The 22999-nt window shown below is 44.5% G+C and overlaps 1 protein-coding gene across 20 annotated transcripts; it reads left to right on the forward strand.

Annotated features, from left to right (window-relative positions):
- The first annotated feature begins 4377 nt into the window (after positions 1 to 4377).
- On the forward strand, positions 4378 to 22208 carry cnot1 (CCR4-NOT transcription complex, subunit 1). Of its 20 annotated transcripts, XM_024423931.2 has the most exons (49): positions 4386 to 4529; positions 6017 to 6050; positions 6253 to 6541; positions 6813 to 6920; positions 7079 to 7171; positions 7352 to 7420; positions 7520 to 7574; positions 7701 to 7904; positions 8019 to 8187; positions 8323 to 8449; positions 8557 to 8667; positions 8758 to 8928; positions 9050 to 9177; positions 9294 to 9654; positions 9772 to 9903; positions 10004 to 10155; positions 10361 to 10532; positions 10648 to 10855; positions 10950 to 11078; positions 11542 to 11666; positions 11775 to 12061; positions 12155 to 12233; positions 12388 to 12627; positions 13104 to 13244; positions 13377 to 13556; positions 13644 to 13760; positions 13902 to 14012; positions 14622 to 14699; positions 14804 to 15017; positions 15295 to 15446; positions 15535 to 15831; positions 15930 to 16070; positions 16187 to 16291; positions 16434 to 16553; positions 16690 to 16884; positions 16993 to 17135; positions 17252 to 17360; positions 17533 to 17702; positions 17956 to 18187; positions 18524 to 18772; positions 18996 to 19159; positions 19371 to 19488; positions 19574 to 19675; positions 19771 to 19944; positions 20039 to 20251; positions 20463 to 20643; positions 20722 to 20854; positions 20974 to 21108; positions 21323 to 22208. In XM_024423931.2, exons 3-49 carry the CDS (start codon positions 6440 to 6442, stop codon positions 21399 to 21401), a joined length of 7275 nt encoding a protein of 2424 aa, XP_024279699.2. In that variant the 5' UTR covers positions 4386 to 4529; positions 6017 to 6050; positions 6253 to 6439; the 3' UTR covers positions 21402 to 22208. The 20 variants fall into 20 exon arrangements, with proteins under 20 accessions (XP_024279698.2, XP_024279711.2, XP_024279706.2 ...); XM_024423930.2 differs by lacking the exon at positions 6017 to 6050 and having other exon boundaries at positions 4378 to 4529; XM_024423943.2 differs by lacking the exon at positions 6017 to 6050 and having other exon boundaries at positions 4378 to 4529; positions 20039 to 20188.
- Positions 22209 to 22999: the final 791 nt, after the last annotated feature.

Below are 22999 nucleotides of genomic sequence, written 5' to 3' on the forward strand. Positions count from 1 at the left end.
ACTGTAGCATAAATAAAGGGGACATATAAGCAGACAATGAAAGCTCTTACAATATTCAATGATTACATTTCTCTAAAACAGGCTATAGGCTACATGTGCACCATCAAGTCAGAACAGTAGGCTTAGTTATGAGGGGGGAAGTTACCAAATTATTATGGTGAGGCACATGGGCTATTAACAGCTTACTACACAACATACACTTATTATTTCTTTCTTAGCTACAATATACATATCTCCCTGACATATTACATAATTTATTACATAATTTATGCAGCAGCATATAAGACATTTTTGGACTCACCTTGTGCTGTACTCACATGAACTGGAAGGGGGCGCCTGTTGTTGAAATGCATTTCAGGTGACTACCTCATGAAGCTGGTTGAGAGAATGCCAAGAGTGTGCAAAGCTGTCATCAAGGCAAATGGTGTGTACTTTGAAGAATCTCAAATATAAAATATGTTTTGATATGTTTAACACTTTTTTGATTACTAGATGATTCCATATGTGTGATTTCATAGTGTTGATGTCTTCACTTTTATTCACAATGTAGAAAATAACAAAAAAATTAAGAAAGACCTTGGAATGAGTAGGTGTTTCCAAACTTTTGACTGGTACTGTAGTTGTGCCAAGCTTGTAGCATAATACCCAAGAAGAGTCGAGGCTGTAATTGCTGCAAAAGGTGTTTCAACAAAGTACTGAGTAAAGGGTCTGAATACTTATGTAAATGTAATATTTCTGTTTTTATTTATGATTTGTCATTATGGGCTATTGTGTGTAGATTGATGGGGGGGAAAAGGATTTAATCCATTTTAAAATAAGGCTGTAACGTAACAACATTTGGAAAAAGTCAAAGAGTCTAAATACTTTCAGACTCTATATTGGGGCAATCATGATGGAACATTTCTAGTGTAAGGAAGTTCATGGAAAGAGTACTTAGCTGCTCAGTTGGCCTTTGCCTGGGAAAAGAGCAGGCTGGGCAGGTAACAGGTTGGCTAGAGTCGAGCCATACCTGAGTTTTGTTACAGGCAAAGAGTTGTTGCTGGAATAGTTTACACTGAGAATATATTTGATTTGTTCATATCTTTGTCAAAGTCCTGTTTTTTTTCTTCTGTACAACGTTTATTGGCCAACTCATCCTGCATCTGTTAACATTGTAAATAAAAGCCTCTAAGAGCAGTGAGCACTAGAACATCCTGTCACTGTTTCTCCGGCTCACCAAGCGAGGAGTTTTGTATGGAGGTCAATGACTGTCGAATTTGGTTAACAAAAAATGGAATGGCTTATTTGCTACTTGTGGCGTCATTGATCCAATATAAGTTTCATAATGCTTATGTTGTTATGAGTGTACTGATATAAGTAGGACACGTGACATCCCGGCAATTTTGAGAAAAAACACTTTATATCGGAGTGTTGCAAAATTGGGGGGAGAGTTGTCAAACTTGTTCTTTTGCTTTGGGTAAGGTTGTGTGGTTTTTTTATTGTGCACAGGGGAGGGTAGTGCGTTTGCAGTGTGAACCCAAAGCCACAGATCGGAAAGTGAAACTGACACCTGCTGAAGAAAACAGATTTTGGGTCCAGTTATCCGTCTCGTTTTGCCTCTTCTTCTCTGGTGCCAAAGACAATGGACACACTGACAAGTACGTGTCTCTCTCCCAAACAATGGGAGTAGTTGTCCACAAGGAGGCGCCGCGGGCTGACTAGCTCCCGCCTATCCTTTATTTGGATTGGTGGATACATCTCGTTGTTGTAATATTTTGTTGAATATTCGATGAGGGTTGTTGACGTCAACCACCTGTAGTCAATGGAGAGAGACGCTATGCTAATAGCCTTATGTCATGAATATGCATAGCTATCTCGAGACAACTCCAATAAAGTTGCCATTGTGTCACGTGTCCTACTTCTATCAGTAGACTCGTAACAACTTAAGCATTAAGAAACTTATATTCGATCAATGAAGCCACACAGCAAATAAGCCATTACACTCATTGACCTCCATAAAAAATTCCTCGCTTGGTGAGCGGGGAAAAACGCCACTTGCTGGAGGGAGACAGATTATCCATCAGTTGGGCCTCTCTCTTCCTCTTCCTCTCTGCTGGTGCTCATGTGGAAGCATGCCATGCACATCTATGGTGGGATGGCTTGAATTTGAAGTGGAAGTAGTACAGGGCTTAGCATGTCTCACGAGGAGGCTAAAAAGGGTTTTAGGGAGTTTTTCCGAGCCACCGTACTTTTACACCTGCATTGCTTGCTGTTTGGGGTTTTAGGCTGGGTTTTTGTACAGCACGTTGAGATATCAGCTGATGTAAGAAGGGATTTATAAATACATTTTATTTGATTAAAAAAATTATTTAAATATTTTTAAAAGGAATCTGGTAATTGGTTAAGGGAGGAAGATTGGAGGGAAAGAAAGAGAAGGTTGAAAAGACTGAGGGAGGCAGAGGATAGGTTTGAATCTGTTGAAGCTAGCAATAACAAGGAAGAGGGTATGTTGAGGAAGATTGGTGTTGGAAAGCGTTGCATTGATGGACATGGTTATGATAAAGATATGTTTAGCCCAGTGGGAGTGAGATTTTTCTAGAGGGTGGAACCAGGCCTTTTGTCTGATCCATGGGTGGTTTCAGGTTAGGTGGGAAAAAGGGTGGGTGCTGTTGAGTCGGCGAAGGTAACCCAAAGTGGACTTGTGATGTTTGTTTGTGTTTCTTCAGATCAGAGGGAGCAGGCACACCGTGCGACGCAACTTGGGGAAAGTATCTTACTATGCGCTTAGGTACAGGGCACCATTGAAAGAAGTGATTACTGGGGTGGCGTTAAGTGTGGAGGTGGAGCAATTTAAGTTGCAGATTCCTGGTGTTTGTGACTCCCACCGTTTGGTGCGACGCAGGTCCAGTTGGGAGCGTGGTGAAACAGAGGGGAGTCTGTTCTTTGAGCTTGATTCAGAGGATTTACCTGATAAAGTAATGTTAGGATATATCAGTTATGCTGTTAGAGCTTTTGTGCTGAATCCACTGCAGTCTTACAGGTGTCATGTTTATGGGCATGTCACAGCAGTATGTAGAAGGGAGAATCCAAGATTTGGGAAGTGTGCAAGAGGACATGGGACAGAATAATGTTAAGTTTCGGTAGGAAAAGTTGTGTGTGTCAACTGAGAGAGAGGCAGGTTGAGGTGGCCAGGGTCAGAGAGGCAGGTGTAGGTGGCCAGGGTCAGAGAGGCAGGTTGAGGTGTCCAGGGTCAGAGAGGCAGGGTGAGGTGGCCAGGGTCAGAGAGGCAGGTTGAGGTGGCCAGGGTCAGAGTAGTGCAGAAGGTGCCGCATGCTGAGGCAGTGAAGAAAGCAGAGGGAGGTTCAAGGGTAAGAGATTCTGAGAGGAACCCTGTGAATATTAGGTCTGTGCTAGAACAGAGGGATAGGCCAATGAGTGATATGTTTCAGTAAGGTTAGCTTCTTAGTGTTCATATGTAATGTGAAACGGCTAGCTTAGTTAGCGGTAGGCGCTAAATAGGGTTTCAATCGGTGACGTCACTTTCTCTGAGACCTTGAAGTAGTAGTTCCACTTGCTCTGCAAGGGCCACGGATTTTGTGGAGCGATGGGTAACGATGCTTCGTGGGTGACTGTTGTTGATGTGTGCAGAGGGTCCCTGGTTCGCGCCCGGGTATGGGCGAAGGGATGGTCTAAAGTATGTTACACATAGAAATGGTTACCAACTATGCCGCAGAGATGGATGTAATGGCTTGATCACACTGATCACATTGTACAAAATGGTACGCAGCATCATCTTTGTGTGCAACAATAGTTCAACATTTACCTTCTGCTGCCATTTCTGTCAAGCTGTCTACGCATACAGTTTGATGCATATGTTCGATAAATACAAGGTATGCACCACACAGAACGCACTGCAACTGCCTCTGCAACGCAATGCTGCAAGGCAAACGCAGAGTTCCATTAGAAATTAATGTAATTCTGGTGTACCAAAACGCAATAAGCTGTTGGTGTGATCGAGGCATAAGTCACAGAAAATAGATTTTGTGGTGGCAGCTGCAGAGAAGTACCTGGGGGTACAAGATTTTACTTCAGAAGAGTTACAGGATGTGTTGAGTGGTAGTGTCCGTCCTCTCAAGTCAGTGGCCTGGGGTAGGATCAGATAGGTTTAAAGTAGTGGAATATGTTGGTGGGTTTTAATAATGAGTGTAGGGTGATTTCAAAAATATATACATTTTTTCTCATTTCCCCTTTTTCCATTTTGTATGACAAAGTGTAATGGGTTTTACTATAGTTCAGTTGGGGGCGTAATGCAACATATTGGATGTTGTTAAACTCCACCGAAGAAGAAGAAGAAGAACAACACAATGGCGTCGCGAGCCCGGGCTCGAGCACTAAAGTGCAGACTGCACTGTGTGCGCGCGGAGATGACAGTCGCCATTTTATTTTGAAAAATTTAACCGAACTGGAAGGAGAGCAACCCTTTTAATTAATCAAGTTTGGGCGCAGAAACCAAAAGGAATGAACATAACAAATACATTTTAGGAACCATGGTAAGTTTAATATTTGTTTTTTTAACAATCGGGGATATTTATTCAAATTAAGACATTAGTAAGATAGCAATTGTGCAACTAGCCGTTAGGCGTCATAGCTAACTACTGTAACGTTCGCTAAGAAAATAAAAACTGGCTAGCGTTGGCTGAACTTGTTTTTGCAGCTAACGTTAGCTATGTTTGATGGTCCCATGTCAAAAAGCAGAGTTGGTTTTCTATGAAAATGTCCAGTCATATTTAAGTTAGCTAACGTTAACGGTAATTATTTCTATCCCGTAGATGGTGCACATTGACAACGACATGTTCATGCCAACGTCTGATCTAGCTAACTACTAGTAACGTTACTGTATCTTTGCTAGTACTATAGCTAGTTAACGTTAGCGCTACCTAGCCATACATGGCTAGGTCATGTACCTAGCGAGTTAGCTAACGGTAGCTACATTTAGCTAATTAGTTAGCTAGGCATCGAGTTAACGTAACGAACTACTCAGTAATACTAGTAACTTAGTACTGTAACTATATATTTTATTGACTATTTTCATGGACAATAGCATAATCACTCGCTACTAAATTGATCAGTGAGCTAACGTTAGGTTTTACTGTATATAATTGTTGGATTTGCAGCGGTACCAGATATTAACCAGCCAGCTACAGAAAACAGCCTAACATTACGGCCTTCTGAGAGTTAACGTTACTGTCTGTAGCCTGGCTGACGTTGGTCACATCTAGCTAAGTTAGCTGCAAAATGTGCTTAGCTACCGTTAGTTGGCTAGCTCTTTGTCTCAGTGGGTAAGTTAGCTTGTTACTGTCAGATGGTTAACGTTAACAAATTATACTTGCTAGTGTGTAGTCAGGTCAATTCTGCAGTTAGCAATCATGGCTAACGTGACCGTTGGTATTATTAGTTAACGTGAGCCAAGTTATGTTGCCCAAGATAGCTAGCGGTAACGTTAGTTATCTGTTAACGTAACTGGCAAAAATAAGGTTAGCTAACGTTAACCCTTAAATTGGCTACGTGGACGGTTACGGGGAAAAATGTTTTTAGATTACACACACGCAAGCTACTGTTAACTTAGCTAGCTAGTTGCCGTTAGTATTGTCTCGCTAAGCTATAGTAGCTGACTATTTGCATTATTGCTAGGACACTGAAAACACATCTAACGTTTGTAATTACTATAACTAGCATTAGCTAGCCAAATAAAGTAAACAAATTCACAACGACTTTAGCTTGTTTATTCATTGATTAACCATGTGTTGCCAGTGTAGAACATAGTTAATCATCCGCATAAATATCAGCTCACACGATGCTGATTGAACTAGGAGTAGTGGGTGTGCAGAAGTCAAGGCCCGACTCTCGTGACTCTGATACTAGAGCGACGTTGGGAAAGAGTTTTGGTAAACATTTATCATTTGTTTGTGCAAACTGTCATGGTGACTTTCTTACCTGTCAGTTTAAAGGTAGCTAGCTATGTTTCTGTTTTGTTTAGTGTTGCGCAGGCGTATGAATCAGGATTACTCCAGGTGAGTAGTAGGCCCAACGGGGTTTATTACCCATGGCTGTTGTACGTCGTTATGCGCTTTTGGTATTTACAAACCCAGTTGATCATATAAGTGTAGTATTTGCTCCATTATTTTGGAATACTTTACCACACAGTTTCTATATGTAGAACTGTATTGCAGATTGCAGCTGTATTAACTACTTTTCTCTCTTGGCTATTTTCAGATGCTGAACTTGATTTTGCACTGAGGGACTTTACCTTGTATCAAGATCCATTGACAGAAGAAGCTTGTTTTAAAACAGACATTTCACACCTGGGGGGGGGCAGAAGTATCTTATCACTGAAGTGACTAAAGGGGAATAATGGTGATTTTGCGCCGGGCACGGCCGCCTGCTTCCGCCCCAACCAGCAATGAATCTTGACTCGCTCTCGCTGGCTTTGTCTCAAATCAGCTACCTGGTGGACAATTTAACAAAGAAAAACTACAGAGCCAGCCAGCAGGAAATACAGCATGTGAGTGGCATGTAGTATTATGCTCGCAAATTGTCATTTTCTTTTGTTGTATTTCCTGTTTTGTCAAAACGGTACACATATTTCACAAATTTAGAGCGTTGCAGGGCTATAGACACATTTTTATTATATATCACATTTCAGAAATGATTATAAAACAAATATGATTCTGTGGTTCAGAATTGCATTAGGTCTGAGTTATCTTGTCAATAATATTTTGGCAGTGCCAGCCAACCTGTTGTTCTTTTGGTGAATGCGTTTTCTGTCCCAACAGATTGTGAATCGTCACGGCCCTGAGGCGGACAGGCATTTATTACGCTGTCTCTTCTCCCATGTGGATTTCAGTGGTGATGGTAAAAGCAGTGGCAAAGATTTTCATCAGGTAATTTTTTATTAGTAATACTTATTACACCAGTGGCTAGACTTCAACTGATTTAGCTCTTATTGTTTTAGAAGTTGACTGCGTTCCTATTTTGTCCTTAACCTATTTTATGTTCCCTCTCCCTTTTACCTTTGTTTGTCCACTTGCCCGTGATACAGTTTCTGATCCAGGAGTGTGTTTCACTGATTTCAAAGCCTAATTTTATTTCAACACTTTGCTACGCCATCGACAATCCTTTGCACTACCAGAAGGTAGGAGGCATATGTGCTTATTTTCTCACTCACCTTTGTAAAAGATTTCTGCAAATCAAAGACAATGTGTACATTTTTCTGCAGTGATGGAGTGGGTCCAAGTTATGCCTTGCTTCATGTCCCAAAATTACTGTCTGCGTCAGAATAACTGATTGTTTTCTCAACCTTTATCATTTTCAGAGTTTGAAGCCGTCGGCCCACTTGTTCACTCAGTTGAGTAAAGTTCTCAAGCTAAGCAAGGTTCAAGAAGTAAGTAGTTATGTTCTAGAGAATTAAGTCTGTATGGAAATGTATGTTATCAGATAAACATTTATTGCAGTAAAAAATAATTGTCTTTTTTTCCCCAAGGTGATATTTGGCCTTGCTTTGCTCAATTCGTGCAACGCAGACCTTCGTGGTTTTGGTAAATTTTTATATGTAATCTTTTGACTATACCAGCTGACTTGAAAATGTGCAAGTGTGTTTGTTATTCTGTAATTATGGTATCTAAGCAAGTATTTCTTTTAAATATTTTCCCACCTGTTTTTAGCCGCGCAGTTCGTCAAACAAAAGCTCCCTGATCTCCTCCGCTCGTACGTGGACGCTGACCTTGGCATTAACCAGGAAGGTGGCTTCCAAGATATTGCCATAGAGGTCCTGCACCTGCTCCTCTCCCATCTTTTGTTTGGCCAGAAGGGAGCCAGTGGCGTCGGACAAGAGCAGATTGACGCTTTCCTCAAGACACTGTGCAGAGGTGAGGGGCGTGCTACTTGACGGAAAATGTAAATTATTTCCAGAGGTAATATACTCTTCCTTCATTCACACCATTGTTGCCCTATCAGTTAAACGCTGTCTGTGTGTGGTTCAGATTTCCCGCAGGCGCGCTGCCCTGTGGTGCTTGCACCGCTGCTGTACCCTGAAAAACGGGACATTCTGATGGACAGGATTCTGCCAGACTCGGGAGAGTTAGCCAAGACCATGATGGAGAGTTCTCTTGCAGAGTTCATGCAGGAAGTTGGCTATGGCTTTTGTGCAAGGTGATTATTTAGTAACTGAAATGCCCATTACAAATTCAATTTATTGAGTCCTTTTTGGTGTCATACATGACCACCACAACAGAAGGAATTGAATGACTGTTACCCCTGTTAATGAACCATTTTGCTCTTTCTCAGCCTTGATGAATGCCGCAACATAATTCTGCAGTATGGGGTGCGAGAGGTTACTGCCAGCCAGGTGGCCAGGGTCCTGGGGATGATGGCTCGTACCCACTCTGGCTTGTCTGATGGGATCCCCCTACAGGTGAGGGTTGACCTGATAGTAACTTAATAAACCTTCTCAAAGCTCTGTAAAAATAATCCTGTATCTGCTTTCTTTATATACTAATGCATTCTTTACATCTTCCTCAGTCCATCTCTGCTCCCGGCAGTGGCATTTGGAGTGATGGAAAGGACAAGAGTGATGGTTCTCAGGCCCACACTTGGAATGTAGAAGTTCTGATTGACGTGGTCAAAGAAGTTGTAAGTTATAGTGGAATTACTTGATATTCCCGTTCAGTTGGCCATTCTCGTCTTATACTTTGTTCATAACATTTCCTTTTTATATTTAAGAACCCCAATCTGAACTTCAAAGAGGTGACCTACGAGCTCGATCACCCTGGCTTTATGATCCGGGACAGTAAGGGACTTCAGATGGTGGTGTATGGGATCCAGAGGGGCCTGGGTATGGAGGTGTTCCCTGTCGACCTCATCTACCGGCCCTGGAAGCATGCTGAGGGACAGGTAAGGAAGAGGGGATCATTGTTGTGTAAAAATGACCACATACTTAATGCTTTGGGCTCTTGTCCTACCACTGGACTTCCTCCTCGGCCCTCCTGACCTTTCTCTCTCCCCTCCTTTCCAGCTGTCATTCATTCAGCACTCCCTCATGAGCCCAGATGTGTTCTGCTTCGCTGACTTCCCCTGCCACACCGTAGCCATCGACATACTGAAGGCGCCACCCGAGGACGATAACAGGGAGATAGCCACCTGGTGTGTGAAACACAGCCCTCCTGACCACCACAGTTCCAGATACTCCTTTACATGAATTATTGGTCAAATGTCATGCCATTTCTGATGGTCTTTATTTGTGATTTTTCGCCGCACAGGAAGAGCCTGGACCTGGTGGAGAGCCTCCTGCGCCTCTCTGAGGTGGGCCAGTACGAGCAGGTGAAGCAGCTCTTCAGTTTCCCCATCAAACACTGTCCTGACATGCTGGTGCTGGCGCTGCTGCAGATCAGCACCTCCTGGCACACCCTGCGCCACGAGCTCATCTCCACCCTCATGCCCATCTTCCTGGGCAACCACCCCAACTCCGCCATCATCTTGCACTATGCGTGGCACGGACAGGGCCAGTCCCCCTCTATCCGCCAGCTGATCATGCACTCGATGGCAGAGTGGTACATGAGAGGAGAGCAGTACGACCAGGCCAAGCTGTCCCGCATCCTGGATGTGGCCCAGGACTTGAAGGTAGAAATCAGGGATGCTCTTAAGGAAATATAATGACAACTTTGATATAGTTTTGTACAAGGCCACGTTGCAAACTTTTTATGTTGCAAAATCCAAACTGTTCCTCTTGTTTTTCAGTCTCTTTCAATGCTGCTAAATGGTACTCCATTTGCCTTTGTTATTGACCTTGCTGCACTTGCATCTCGCCGTGAATACCTCAAACTTGACAAATGGCTGACTGACAAAATCCGAGAGCACGGGGTGGGTGGCGTGAGTTGAGCCTTTAATTTACAACAATTATACATGCACATTGCTACAAAAGTTACTTGGATATAGTGTATGACAGTTATTTACCTGTTTGCCGTTCTAGGAGCCCTTCATCCAGGCATGTGTAACGTTCCTGAAGAGGCGCTGTCCCTCTATTATGGGTGGTCTGGCCCCAGAGAAGGACCAGCCCAAAAGCGCCCAGCTCCCCCCGGAAACGATGGCTACCATGCTGGGCTGTCTGCAGTCCTGTGCCGGGTGAGTTTTCCGTGTTTCCATCAGAGGTTGAATCATTAGACCTATGATCACATTTGTGACCGGTATGCTCCCTTTCTTTACTTCAATCATATTAAATGGTTGTGCCAAAAGGTCTAGGTTCCATAATACAACATGAACTTGAAATTAATTATCTTTCTAAATATGAAACAAGGTCATATAGTTAAATAATTGATGTATTTTTCAGGAGTGTGTCTCAAGAGCTCTCTGAGACTATCTTGACCATGGTTGCCAACTGTAGCAACGTCATGAACAAAGCCCGCCAGCCACCACCGGGGGTCATGCCAAAGGGACGTGCTCCCAGCACCAGCAGCCTAGACGCCATTTCCCCTGTGCAGGTATCGGTGTCTCCTCTCCAGGTGAAGGGCATTGCATCTATGTTCTCTAACACTGTTATTGGGTAATGTGTATCGGCTAGAAACATTGTACTTTCATCATCCCCTAAATTTACATTTGTTCCATTCTGTGTTCTAGATGGATCCCCTGACAGCCATGGGTTCGCTGAACCTGAGCAGCTCTGCCACCTCTCACACACAGAGCATGCAGGGCTTCCCTACCCCGCTGGGCTCTGCCTTCAGCAACCCCCAGTCCCCAGCTAAGGCCTTCCCTCCACTGTCCAACCCCAACCCCAGCACACCGTTTGGGGGGATTGGAAGCCTCTCTTCACAGCTAGGTAACACAGGTATGAGTAGAGAAACTGCCATAGAGATAATTTCATAGTGTTTTGATTACAATATAATGGAGGACTAAACTTGTTTTTTTTTTCTTTTGTCTAGGTCCGCTGGGATCAGGCATTGGTTCTGGTCTTGGAATGCCAGCGGTGAGCAGTGATCCGTTTGGGACGAGGAAGATGAGCACACCGGGCCTGAATCCGACCACCTTTCAGCAGAGTAAGATGAAGGCCTGTAAGTGGTGGTGGTGTGACTGAGTGTGCTAGGCGCCTCAACTGTATTTCCTCCCAAAACGTTCTCTTTATCTCCTAATGGGCTCTTGAAGTAATGTGGTTTTACTGGAGTCAATTACAAATGCTTTAACATTTCTCATCTGAAAACATTGAGTACAATCTGGGAAGAAAAACAGTGTCTTTCACACATTGAATCAGAGGAAATACAGGTCAGTCTTCCATTAAACACAAATTGGCAAATTCCTATGCTCCTAATTGACAGGAATTTGAACTTGTATTTTTGGTACAATCCTTGTACATATGTTTTTTTTGTGTGGTGTTTGTTGGTTTGATAGTGAAAAACATCCTAAGCTTGTTTGTAATAACCTTGCAAATGTTTTATTTGTTGCAATTGAAACTACTATTGAAATAGTTCCGAAGGGTTTTCTATGGCAGTGTTTGATTTAGTCTGACCTTTTTCCCAGCTGACTTATCTCAGGTGTGGCCCGAGGCTAACCAGCACTTTAGTAAGGAGATTGACGATGAGGCTAACAGTTACTTCCAGCGCATCTACAACCACCCTCCGCACCCCACCATGTCTGTGGATGAGGTGAGTCCCTGAGTAAAATAGTCTGCAGTTGTTTCAGGCACTGACCCAGTGATGGTGTTTAGCCTCAAGCTGACAGCTGTTTAAGTCATGGTGCCCCTCTCTTTGCAGGTGCTGGAGATGTTGCAGAGGTTCAAGGACTCCACCATCAAGCGAGAGCGGGAGGTCTTTAACTGTATGCTGAGGAACTTGTTTGAGGAGTACCGCTTCTTCCCCCAGTACCCCGACAAGGAGCTGCACATCACTGCCTGCCTGTTCGGGGGGATCATTGAGAAGGGTCTTGTCACCTACATGGCCCTTGGACTGGCCCTCAGATATGTCCTTGAAGCCTTAAGGAAGCCATTTGGATCCAAAATGTATTACTTTGGAATCGCTGCTCTAGATAGATTCAAAAATAGGTATGGACTTGCTGTTGCTATAGAACGTTGTATATGTATGATTCAAATGATCTGTGGTCTGCTGTAGGGGTAATTTGATCTCTCCTTCTCTAGGCTGAAGGACTATCCCCAATATTGTCAGCACTTGGCCTCGATCGGCCACTTTCTGCAATTCCCCCTTCATTTGCAAGAGGTAATTGGATTTCCTGTGTATTTGTGAGACAATTTGTCATTCATCTGTACAAGTACCTTGTCTTTTATACTGATCTCCGCACCACCTTAGCCAGAGGTGCGGATCCTACTTCACGATAAATAAGTCTCTCGCTCTGGCACTTTCGAATATCCTGTGCGTGCAGTATATCGAGTATGGCCAACAGTCACGGGATCCTCCAGTGAAGATGCAAGGATCCATCACCACCCCTGGAAGCCTGGCGTTGGCTCAAGCTCAGGCCCAGTCTCAGCCTCCCAAAGCCCCCCAGCCTGGACAGCCCAGCACCCTGGTCACCACAGCTACCGCCACCACCACTGTCGCCAAAACCACTACCATCACCCGACCTACCCCTGGCAGCTTCAAGAAGGATGTGCCGGTGAGTACCTGAGACAATTGTACCATGTGAAATATATATATATACATATATATATATATATGCCTATGCTTTTAGCTGGCCATGTGAAATGACGCCAGCGACCTAGTGCTTCAGTGTTTGTTTACTGCGTTGCTATAGTTTCATTGTCAATGGCAACACTAAACAGTTCCGTGAGGATGGTTCCCTAATTTGTACAACGATATGCTGCTCATTTTTGTGTGCACGCAAACATGCACAGAAGGGGAGAGGGTCAGGAAATTTTTTCAAGCAAATGGGGCAGGTCTAAGAGAATGAGAATTTGTTTCTAATGCGGTCATTGAAGAAATAATTAATATACTGGGATTGTTTGGCAATAATGCACTAAGTAATAATTTTATGGGAATTTGAGCTAGTGTAAAATTATGATTTCCAAAGTGGAGGTTAGTAGATTGTAAAACATTTTGTTCTGAATGTATATTCTAATCTATTAATTTCAGCCTTCCATCAACACCACAAACATTGACACTCTGCTAGTAGCAACAGACCAAACTGAGAGGATTGTGGAACCCCCAGAGAATGTTCAAGAGAAAATTGCTTTCATCTTCAATAACCTGTCACAATCCAACATGACACAGAAGGTGGGCCGTAGAGATACATTTTTGTTTGCTTACTCTATATTGCTACTGTGTATTAAACATCTTGGTTTTGGTCAATTTAAATACATTTCTGTAATTTTACAAATGCTTGTGTCTTTTCATCCAACTCCCAAGGTCGAGGAGTTAAAGGAAACTGTGAAAGAGGAGTTTATGCCCTGGGTTTCCCAGTATCTGGTCATGAAGAGGGTCAGCATTGAGCCCAACTTCCACAGCCTATATTCCAACTTTCTAGACACCCTGAAGAACCCTGAGTTTGTCAAAATGGTCCTGAATGAAACTTACAGAAACATCAAGGTGTGTGATTATTCACTTAAACAACATTTATGGAAAACGTTTAAGAGAGCTACTTTAACACTAGCCTTTTCTCTCTCCGTGTGTCAGGTTCTCCTTACCTCTGATAAGGCAGCTGCAAACTTTTCTGATCGATCCCTACTGAAGAATTTGGGCCACTGGCTTGGCATGATCACTCTGGCTAAAAACAAGCCCATCCTGTACACGGTGAGTACATTTCCTCACTTTTAAATGTTGGCCTGTATAGAACTTTCCATTTGTTTTCCTCCCAACAAATACCAAATGCTTGTAACTGTGCCCCTAGATGGTATTTTGTTTATCCTGCCTTTTTTGTAAAACTTTTTTTAGGATTTGGAGGTGAAATCCCTCTTGTTGGAAGCCTATGTCAAGGGGCAGCAGGAGCTACTCTATGTGGTCCCGTTTGTGGCCAAAGTCCTGGAATCCAGTTTGCGTAGCGTGGTAAGACCACATCTCACAATTTTCAAATGTATCAATAGGTATCTGAATTCACATTTTAATTTCTAGGGAACAACTTTAGCAATGTTATCAAAGTGATAATGACAAAGTGAGCTTAGGCCCAACACAGACAATGCCAGCCCCGGCAGGCAGGACCTACAGGAATAGCGAGACAGCCAATCCAACAGACAATATGGTTGGGTCTGGAGTTGAACTAGCTACTAGTTTTTCCTGGTCATGTCCCATGGTCAAGAGAAACTATGGGCCCTAAGACTGACTCAGTCCCATCAGGCAGAGTACCTACCGGAGCTGACAGGGAGCCAGTCCTTCCAGGCAGAATACCTACAGCAGCAGACAGGGAGCCAGCCAGAACTAGATGATGTAGACCATTATAGGCAGTATTATAGCCCATCTCCAGAAGAAGCAAAGAGGCGCAAAGTATGTGTGCTATTTTTGCTCCATAAAAATACTATTTGGTTAAACATTGTTTTGGACCAAATGGCTCTCTGGGTACATTATTTATGCCCACTGGAGTTATGTATTTGCACACTTTTTTTCTCTCTGTTATGCCTAATTTCATTGTTTTTAAGAGCAGGTTAAATGTTTTCTCAGATCTTCCGACCTCAGAATCCCTGGACCATGGCCATCATGAATGTTCTGGCAGAGTTGCATACGGAACATGATCTAAAGGTCCGGTAACCCTTTCTCTTTCATCCACCAGCATCGACATGTTTTTAACACGTTTTTTGACTTTTCACCTACTGATTGTCATTGTGCCTCTTTCCCCACTACAGCTGAACTTAAAGTTTGAGATTGAGGTGCTGTGTAAGAACTTATCACTGGACATCAACGACCTGAAGCCTGGCACCCTGCTGAAAGACAAAGACAAGTTGAAGAGTCTGGAGGAGCAGCTCTCTGCACCAAAGAAAGAGGCCAAGCCCCCTGAAGAAATGATCCCTATTGTTAGCACAGGTATCCAGCACTTTCAAACTGGGATGCCCCTTGTCGGTGTGTGGATATCTTTCTATCAATTTTATTTCAAATGTTTGTTTAATCTGAATGTCATCATGTATATTGAAATGTTAATATTTAATCACAATTGTTGAATAAGATTTTAGCCCATCTTAAGTTCCATCATTTGAATGTAGAATGACAACCTGGATTTGTAGTGTTTGGCCAAGAACATTTAACCCGTTTCTTTTTTTGTTTTGTTCAAGCCGCTGCGTTTGAGCTCTTTTTTTCTTCTTCTGTATTTTAATCACAATAGTGTTTTTGTAACCAACAGGAGACTTTCTTCCATTTGCAGCTGCACCATCCACTCCTGCCCCAACCACCACTTGCTCAGCTACTGGGCCCCCTACCCCGCAGTTTAGCTATCATGACATCAATGTGTACGCCCTTGCAGGGCTAGCCCCTCACATCAATATCAACATCAACGTAAGTAGCACCTTCACTCAAACACCTTGTGACGAATACACATGGTAAGTCGTGAGTTGTGGCGGTACTAACTCTTCACTCCCTGCAGATCCCCTTGCTTCAAGCCCACCCTCAGCTCAAGCAGTGTGTGAGACAGTCCATTGAGCGGGCCGTGCAAGAGCTTGTCCACCCTGTAGTGGACCGCTCCATCAAGATCGCCATGACCACCTGCGAGCAGATCGTCAGGAAGGACTTTGCTCTGGACTCGGAGGAGTCGCGCATGCGTGTGGCAGCTCATCATATGATGCGCAACCTGACCGCCGGCATGGCAATGATCACCTGCCGGGAGCCCCTGCTCATGAGCATCGCCACCAACCTGAAGAACAGCTTTGCCGCTGCCCTCAGGGTAGGCATCTTCATTCTCTCCCATTTCACATGCACGAAGAGCTATATAAAATATTATTAGTGGTGTTCTTGCTTATAACTGCTCCTGTCCCCCTCCAGGCCCCCACCCCCCAGCAGAGAGAGATGATGGAGGAAGCTGCTGCCAGGGTTGCCCAGGACAACTGTGAGCTGGCCTGCTGCTTCATCCAGAAGACTGCAGTGGAGAAGGCTGGCCCAGAGATGGACAAGAGGCTGGCGACGGTGAGTTTAGTTATAGGCACGTTTGTGTTCTCACTGGGATGCTACTCTTTTCTGTATACTGTCCAGTACTTTATCTAATGGCTGACTGTTGTACCTGTACCCTTCCTCTCCTGTAGGAGTTTGAGCTGAGGAAGCATGCCCGTCAGGAGGGCCGTCGCTACTGTGACCCCGTTGTGCTGACCTACCAGGCTGAGCGCATGCCAGAGCAGATCAGACTCAAGGTGAGCACACCTAGCACTCCATTGGTTTCTTTCCTAGTAGTGGTATAGTCAGACATGAATTTACAAATATATATTTCATGAATGGGATATCAAACATTGCTTTTGCATCTGGACTATTTACTGAGTGATATTTCTGATACAGGTTGGAGGCGTAGACCCCAAACAGCTGGCGGTGTATGAGGAGTTTGCTCGGAATGTTCCAGGCTTCCTACCCAGCAATGACCTGTCTCAGCCCACAGGATTCCTTGCCCAGCCCATGAAGGTAAGGCTCTTCGGCCCTGGAAGAGAACTCACCAATATTGCATTTGCTGCTATCTTGACATAACCCAACCTTATTTTAAGGTTAAGGACGTTACTCAAGTACCATATGAATGTGTCTCTCCTGTGTTTTATTACAGCAACAGGCATGGGCCACGGACGACGTGGCTCAGATCTATGACAAGTGCATGGCAGACCTGGAGCAGCACCTCCACGCCATCCCTCCAGCGCTGGCCATGAACCCTCAGACCCAGGCTTTGCGCAGCCTACTGGAGGCTGTGGCCCTAGCCAGGAACTCCCGGGACGGCATTGCCGCTCTGGGCCTGCTGCAGAAGGTCAGGGACTAGTTCTCACACAGTCACATTGGAAATGCATGCATGCATAGACAAGTAGCTTAGGTCTCAGTAGAAAAGCTTTTCTACTAACTGTCTCTCTCGCTCCAGGCTGTGGAGGGTCTGCTGGATGCTACCAGTGGTGCCGATGCTGACTTGCTTCTGCGGTACAGAGAGTGCCACCTGCTGGTGCTCAAAGCCCTCCAGGACGGCCGGGCATACGGGCCACTGTGGTGCAACAAGCAGATTACCAGGTTGGTATCCCCCATAAAACCGACTCATGGTAATCTTTCTGGCTTTAATGGGGATGGAAAACTAAATCAACTCATCGATTTTTGTTAACGTTTGGGGTATGTTTGATCTGTTCCAGGTGCCTGATTGAGTGCCGTGATGAGTACAAGTACAATGTGGAGGCTGTGGAGCTGCTGATCAGAAACCACCTGGTCAACATGCAGCAGTACGACCTGCACCTGGCACAGGTAAACACCACTACACACACCTTTTATTAAGGGTTGCGATGTTTGTTTTCGGGTGCACAACTCAATCTGTGAATAGTCTGTCTCAATTCTATAAAACTGTGTAATGGGCTTAGTGTGTTTTGTACCTGTGTCAGTGTCTTACAACCATGTGTGTCTGTATGTTTCTGTCTAGTCTATGGAGAATGGGCTGCACTACATGGCGGTGGCGTTTGCCATGCAGCTGGTGAAGCTGCTGTTGGTGGATGAGCGCAGTGTGAGCCACATTACTGAGGCAGACTTGTTCCACACTATCGAGACTCTGATGCGAACCAGCGCCCACTCCAGGGCCAACGCACCTGAGGGGTAAATCCTTTTCTGTCCGAATAATATATTTTTTTGTCTGGGTCGTGTTCTTTAGTGCGCACTCCAGCAAAACCTTTTGAAATGGAGAACAAAAATGGGCGTTTCTTAATAGACTAGTTCAGTTAGTCCCGTGCTGTCTTGTCAGTTTTCCATTTTGTGCGTTGTGAATATGACCCTGGAGATGTGTGGTGGGTGTACATACGTTTGTAGTTCTTTCTAACTGATGTATATCTGTCCTTTTACCTTAATTAAGGCTTCCTCAGCTGATGGACGTGGTCCGTTCCAACTACGAGGCCATGATCGACCGGGCCCACGGAGGACCCAACTTTATGATGCACTCTGGCATCTCCCAGGCATCCGAGTACGACGACCCGCCGGGCCTGAGGGAGAAGGCTGAGTACCTGCTGAGGGAATGGGTCAACCTGTACCACTCTGCAGCCGCCGGCCGGGACAGCACCAAGGCCTTCTCTGCCTTTGTGGGCCAGGTACAGGACAGCACACACTTGTCTTTATTTTAGTTTCACAGTCTTTGCCTTATGATGACCGCCTGTCTCCTCCAAGCCAGTCAGAGCGCTGTTTGCCTTCACAACACGAGCACAGCTCCAGTTGCGGTCTTCACACAGTGGGGCCTTAGTGCTAGAGTAGTGCACATAGCAGCAACTCCATTTTCTTCCAAACCACTGCACCCAGCAGCAGTGTTATGAGACTGTACATCAATATTCATACAAAGATAATCTTAGTAAAATTTACACAATTTTAACTATTATGGATGACTAGACGTGTATGGCCATTCTCACTACTGTACTTACTGTCCTCCCCAGATGCACCAGCAGGGCATTCTGAAGACCGATGACCTGATCACTCGTTTCTTCCGGCTGTGCACGGAGATGTGTGTGGAGATCAGCTACCGTGCCCAGGCCGAGCAGCAGCACAACCCCGCGGCCAGCGCCGCCATCATCAGGGCCAAGTGTTACCATAACCTGGATGCCTTTGTGCGCCTCATTGCCCTGCTGGTCAAGCACTCCGGAGAGGCCACCAACACTGTCACCAAGATCAACCTGCTCAACAAGGTTAATATCAGGAGGCTCCTCACCATGGAGTCTGTAGAATCTTTACAACGCAGAGCTGATATCTCGGAAAGACAACCGTACATTTGAAATCAGCAAACTGACAACGCAGTTCATAGTTCTGAGTTTTCTTCAAGTACCTTTAAAACCCTTCACAGATTTCTGATAAAGGCTCTTGGGAGATTACATTACTGGACTCATCAATGTGTCCCTTGACTGTTCTCAGGTTCTAGGAATTGTGGTTGGAGTGTTGATCCAGGACCATGATGTGAGACAGACTGAGTTCCAGCAGTTGCCTTACCACCGCATCTTCATCATGCTGTTGCTTGAGCTCAATGCCCCCGAGCACGTGCTGGAGACCATCAACTTCCAGACCCTCACCGCCTTCTGGTAAATGCCTGTTAGAAAAGCCATAGGAGATCCAACGTTTCTTTGCGGACTACAGCATAGAATTCTATGATTGGTTTTCACTGGGGGTATTTTATCACTGATTGTCAGGATGTCTTAAAGCTCACTTTCCTTAACTGTAAATGTGTGGTGCTCATCTATACTGAGTTGTCTACCTTTTTCCATGATTCTATTTTGTTATTTTTGTCCACAGCAACACTTTCCACATCCTGAGGCCTACCAAAGCCCCTGGCTTTGTTTACGCTTGGCTGGAGTTGATCTCTCACCGTATCTTCATCGCCAGGATGCTGGCGCACACCCCACAGCAGAAGGCAAGGAGAAGTCACTGATATGTTTTGGGTGGATGTTTTTGGTACTGAATAGCAACCATTGATAACCTGTTTTCTCTTCTCTTAGGGTTGGCCCATGTATGCCCAACTTCTCATTGATCTGTTCAAGTACCTGGCGCCCTTCCTGAGGAATGTTGAGCTTAACAAACCTATGCAAATCCTCTACAAGGTTGGGAAACGGCTCATAATTTTTCTTTCCCTTGAAACCATTAGTAACATGACTATGACTTGGATTTGACTGAAATGTTTCTCCTCTGACCTCAGGGTACCCTGCGTGTCCTTCTGGTCCTACTGCATGACTTCCCAGAGTTCCTGTGTGACTACCACTACGGCTTCTGCGACGTCATCCCACCCAACTGCATCCAGCTCCGCAACCTGATTCTGAGTGCCTTCCCACGCAACATGAGGCTTCCAGACCCCTTCACTCCCAATCTGAAGGTACAGCCGAATGAGAGACCCTAAATTCATTACACTGCAATTTGTTTGGTATTTTTCTGTAAATGTTTACTATTTTTCACTTTTTGTCTACTAGGTTGACATGCTCAGCGAGATCAACATCGCACCGCGCATCCTCACAAACTTCACTGGAGTGATGCCCTCTCAGTTCAAGAAGGATCTGGACTCGTACCTGAAGACACGCTCCCCCGTCACCTTCCTCTCTGAGCTCCGCAGCAATCTGCAGGTAGGGGGCGCCACTCTGGGTCCCTGGAAGTATTTGCAGCACAACGACACATCTTTAGAACAGGTTAAGTTTTGAGTCTTTGCGCAAATGTTCAAATGTCGATTTGTCTTGCGTTGTATCTGAAGTGTCATTGTACTTGGGTGTTTTCAGTGCGTCTGTCTGTAGATTTAGTTCCAGGCAACTCAATCTGGAAATAAAACGAGTGTCTCCTTCAATTGCAAGTGTTGGGGGTTTTACATTCTGTTCTCCTTTTTACCCTCCAAACCTATTCTAGGTGTCAAATGAGCCAGGCAACCGTTACAACATCCAGCTGATCAACGCTCTGGTGCTGTATGTGGGAACCCAGGCCATCGCACACATCCACAACAAGGGCAGCACCCCCTCCATGAGCACCATCACTCACTCAGCCCACATGGACATCTTCCAGAACCTGGCTGTGGACCTGGACACTGAGGGTAAGATGCGCGCACACACATGCATACAGTTTTCTCTCTTTGTTGTTGTGTGGTATTCTCATCATTCTCTGTTCCCAGGGCGTTATCTCTTCCTGAATGCCATTGCCAATCAGCTGCGCTACCCAAACAGCCACACCCATTACTTCAGCTGCACCATGCTGTACCTGTTTGCTGAGGCCAACACTGAGGCAATCCAGGAGCAGATTACCAGGTAAATGTTCTTCTCTACAAAGAACAATTGCATTTGAAGACATTGGAACTACCTACATTTTTATGGATCAGTTTCCTTTCCAAGTGTCTTTGTTAACAGGATTTTGCACCTCTTTGCAGGGTTCTTCTGGAGAGGCTGATTGTGAACAGGCCTCATCCCTGGGGACTGCTCATCACCTTCATCGAGCTCATCAAGAATCCCGCCTTCAAGTTCTGGAGCCACGACTTTGTACACTGTGCCCCGGAGATCGAGAAGTATGTGCTCATTCACTCTCTACCAGAGTTGGCTTTTCACTCAGCTGAGATGACTTCACCTGCAGAGTAGTAGCTGGAGGATAACCAGTTAGCAGCACGTTGTGTGTTCATGCTCTGCTTTAATAAAATAAAATCAATATCATACACGTTCTAAGATAAATTGCTGCAATGGAAGGACTTGGATTAAACACCCTCCGCTGTCTCTCTCTCTCAGGTTGTTCCAGTCAGTGGCTCAGTGCTGCATGGGGCAAAAGCAGGCTCAGCAGGTGATGGAGGGCACTGGTGCCAGTTAGTCAGCCAGCCTGCAGGAGAGATAATAGGGCCAAACCCTCCATCCCTGGAACCCACCCCACAGATGCCCCCCTACATTACTGTTAGCACTGGATGAACTGGCAATGCTGATTTTTGAAGTTTGACTGCTGCTCATGGATCTAAGAGTTTGTTTTGCCCTGGCTATGGAGAAGTTATTTGGACATGCTGTTTAATATTTTTATGCTTCGATGTAAATATTAAAAGGGAGATGGAGAGCTTGATAGTACGAGCAGATATGTGAATGTAGTGTCCAACAAATGATCTAACGTGTAAAGACGACGTGTACACACACATTCAGTCACTACCAAAGGTCCCTGGCTGTCTCCCTCCTACAGATTTAATTTTTGCATATTTGATGATTGATTTATTTGCATTCAGAGGCTTAAAAGGTAGTGGATAAAGAGGGCTGTTTTTTTATTTTTTATTTGTTGAGTGGGAAAAGAAAGGCAGTGCACTAGATTCTCTCATGGGTTCACTCCTTTGATCTACTTGGGGTGTGGTGGGGGCAATGGTCTTTCCATTTTAAATAGTGGGTTAGAGGTTCTCCCCGGCACTTGTAAAATTGTGGAAAATTTAAGATGGCGAATTAAATCTTAAAATTTGTACAAAGATCCAAATTGCAGAACAACAAAAGGACCAATACAGCCCATTTTGTAAGGATTTTGAATGTTTTGTAAATGTATTGGTCCGTGTGTATTTTGTAGTCCTTTATAGTTGCCTTTAGTTCTTGCTACTTATTTCCTGTATGTATGCATACTGTAGTTAACGCATTAAACAATTGAACTGCATTTTTGTTTGTATTCATGCTGATGAGAAATTACTTGACTGTTTGTTCATTGTTTTACATAACACAATGTAAATTAGTAATTACAGTACGTAAAAGGATAAGCATTTCACTCCACAGCTGCAGCCTCATCACACTTCAGCTCCACTATCAGTGTTGCAGTGCTGTTTCTATCAGTGTTGCAGTGCTGTTTCTATCAGTGTTGCAGTGCTGTTTCTATCAGTGTTGCAGTGCTGTTTCTATCAGTGTTGCAGTGCTGTTTCTATCAGTGTTGCAGTGCTGTTTCTATCAGTGTTGCAGTGCTGTTTCTATCAGTGTTGCAGTGCTGTTTCTATCAGTGTTGCAGTGCTGTTTCTATCAGTGTTGCAGTGCTGTTTCTATCAGTGTTGCAGTGCTGTTTCTATCAGTGTTGCAGTGCTGTTTCTATCAGTGTTGTCAATTTGAAGTTCTACCTACTCCACAGCACATTGTTTTGAGAGCGGAGGAGCATGGAAGTCTTTGACCAAGTTTGTTTTTCATTGGGGGGGAATACAAACTATGAAATAACGTAGTAACCTGAAGTGTTAAACAAATCAAAATATATTTTATATTCTTCAAAGTAGCCACCTTTTGCCTTGACAGCTTTGCACTCTCAACTAGCTTCATGAGGTAGTCACCTGGAATGTATTTCAATTAACAGGTGTGCTTTGTTAATTTGTGGAATTTCTTTCCTTATGTTGTGTTGTGATAATGTATGGAGGTATACAGAAGATAGCACTATTTAGTAAAAGACCACGTCCATATTATGGCAAGAAC

Source organism: Oncorhynchus tshawytscha, linkage group LG06, assembly GCF_018296145.1.
Source record: "Oncorhynchus tshawytscha isolate Ot180627B linkage group LG06, Otsh_v2.0, whole genome shotgun sequence".
Lineage (NCBI taxonomy): Eukaryota > Metazoa > Chordata > Actinopteri > Salmoniformes > Salmonidae > Oncorhynchus > Oncorhynchus tshawytscha.

Coding starts and splice junctions, on each gene's coding strand:
- cnot1 (XM_024423930.2), top strand. CDS start 6,440: ATGAATCTTGACTCGCTCTCGCTGGCTTTGTCTCAAATCAGCTACCTG. Junction 9,904..10,003: donor GAGAGCACGGGGTGGGTGGC/GTGAGTTGAGCC, acceptor TTGCCGTTCTAG/GAGCCCTTCATCCAGGCATG. Junction 17,703..17,955: donor AGGGCCAACGCACCTGAGGG/GTAAATCCTTTT, acceptor ACCTTAATTAAG/GCTTCCTCAGCTGATGGACG.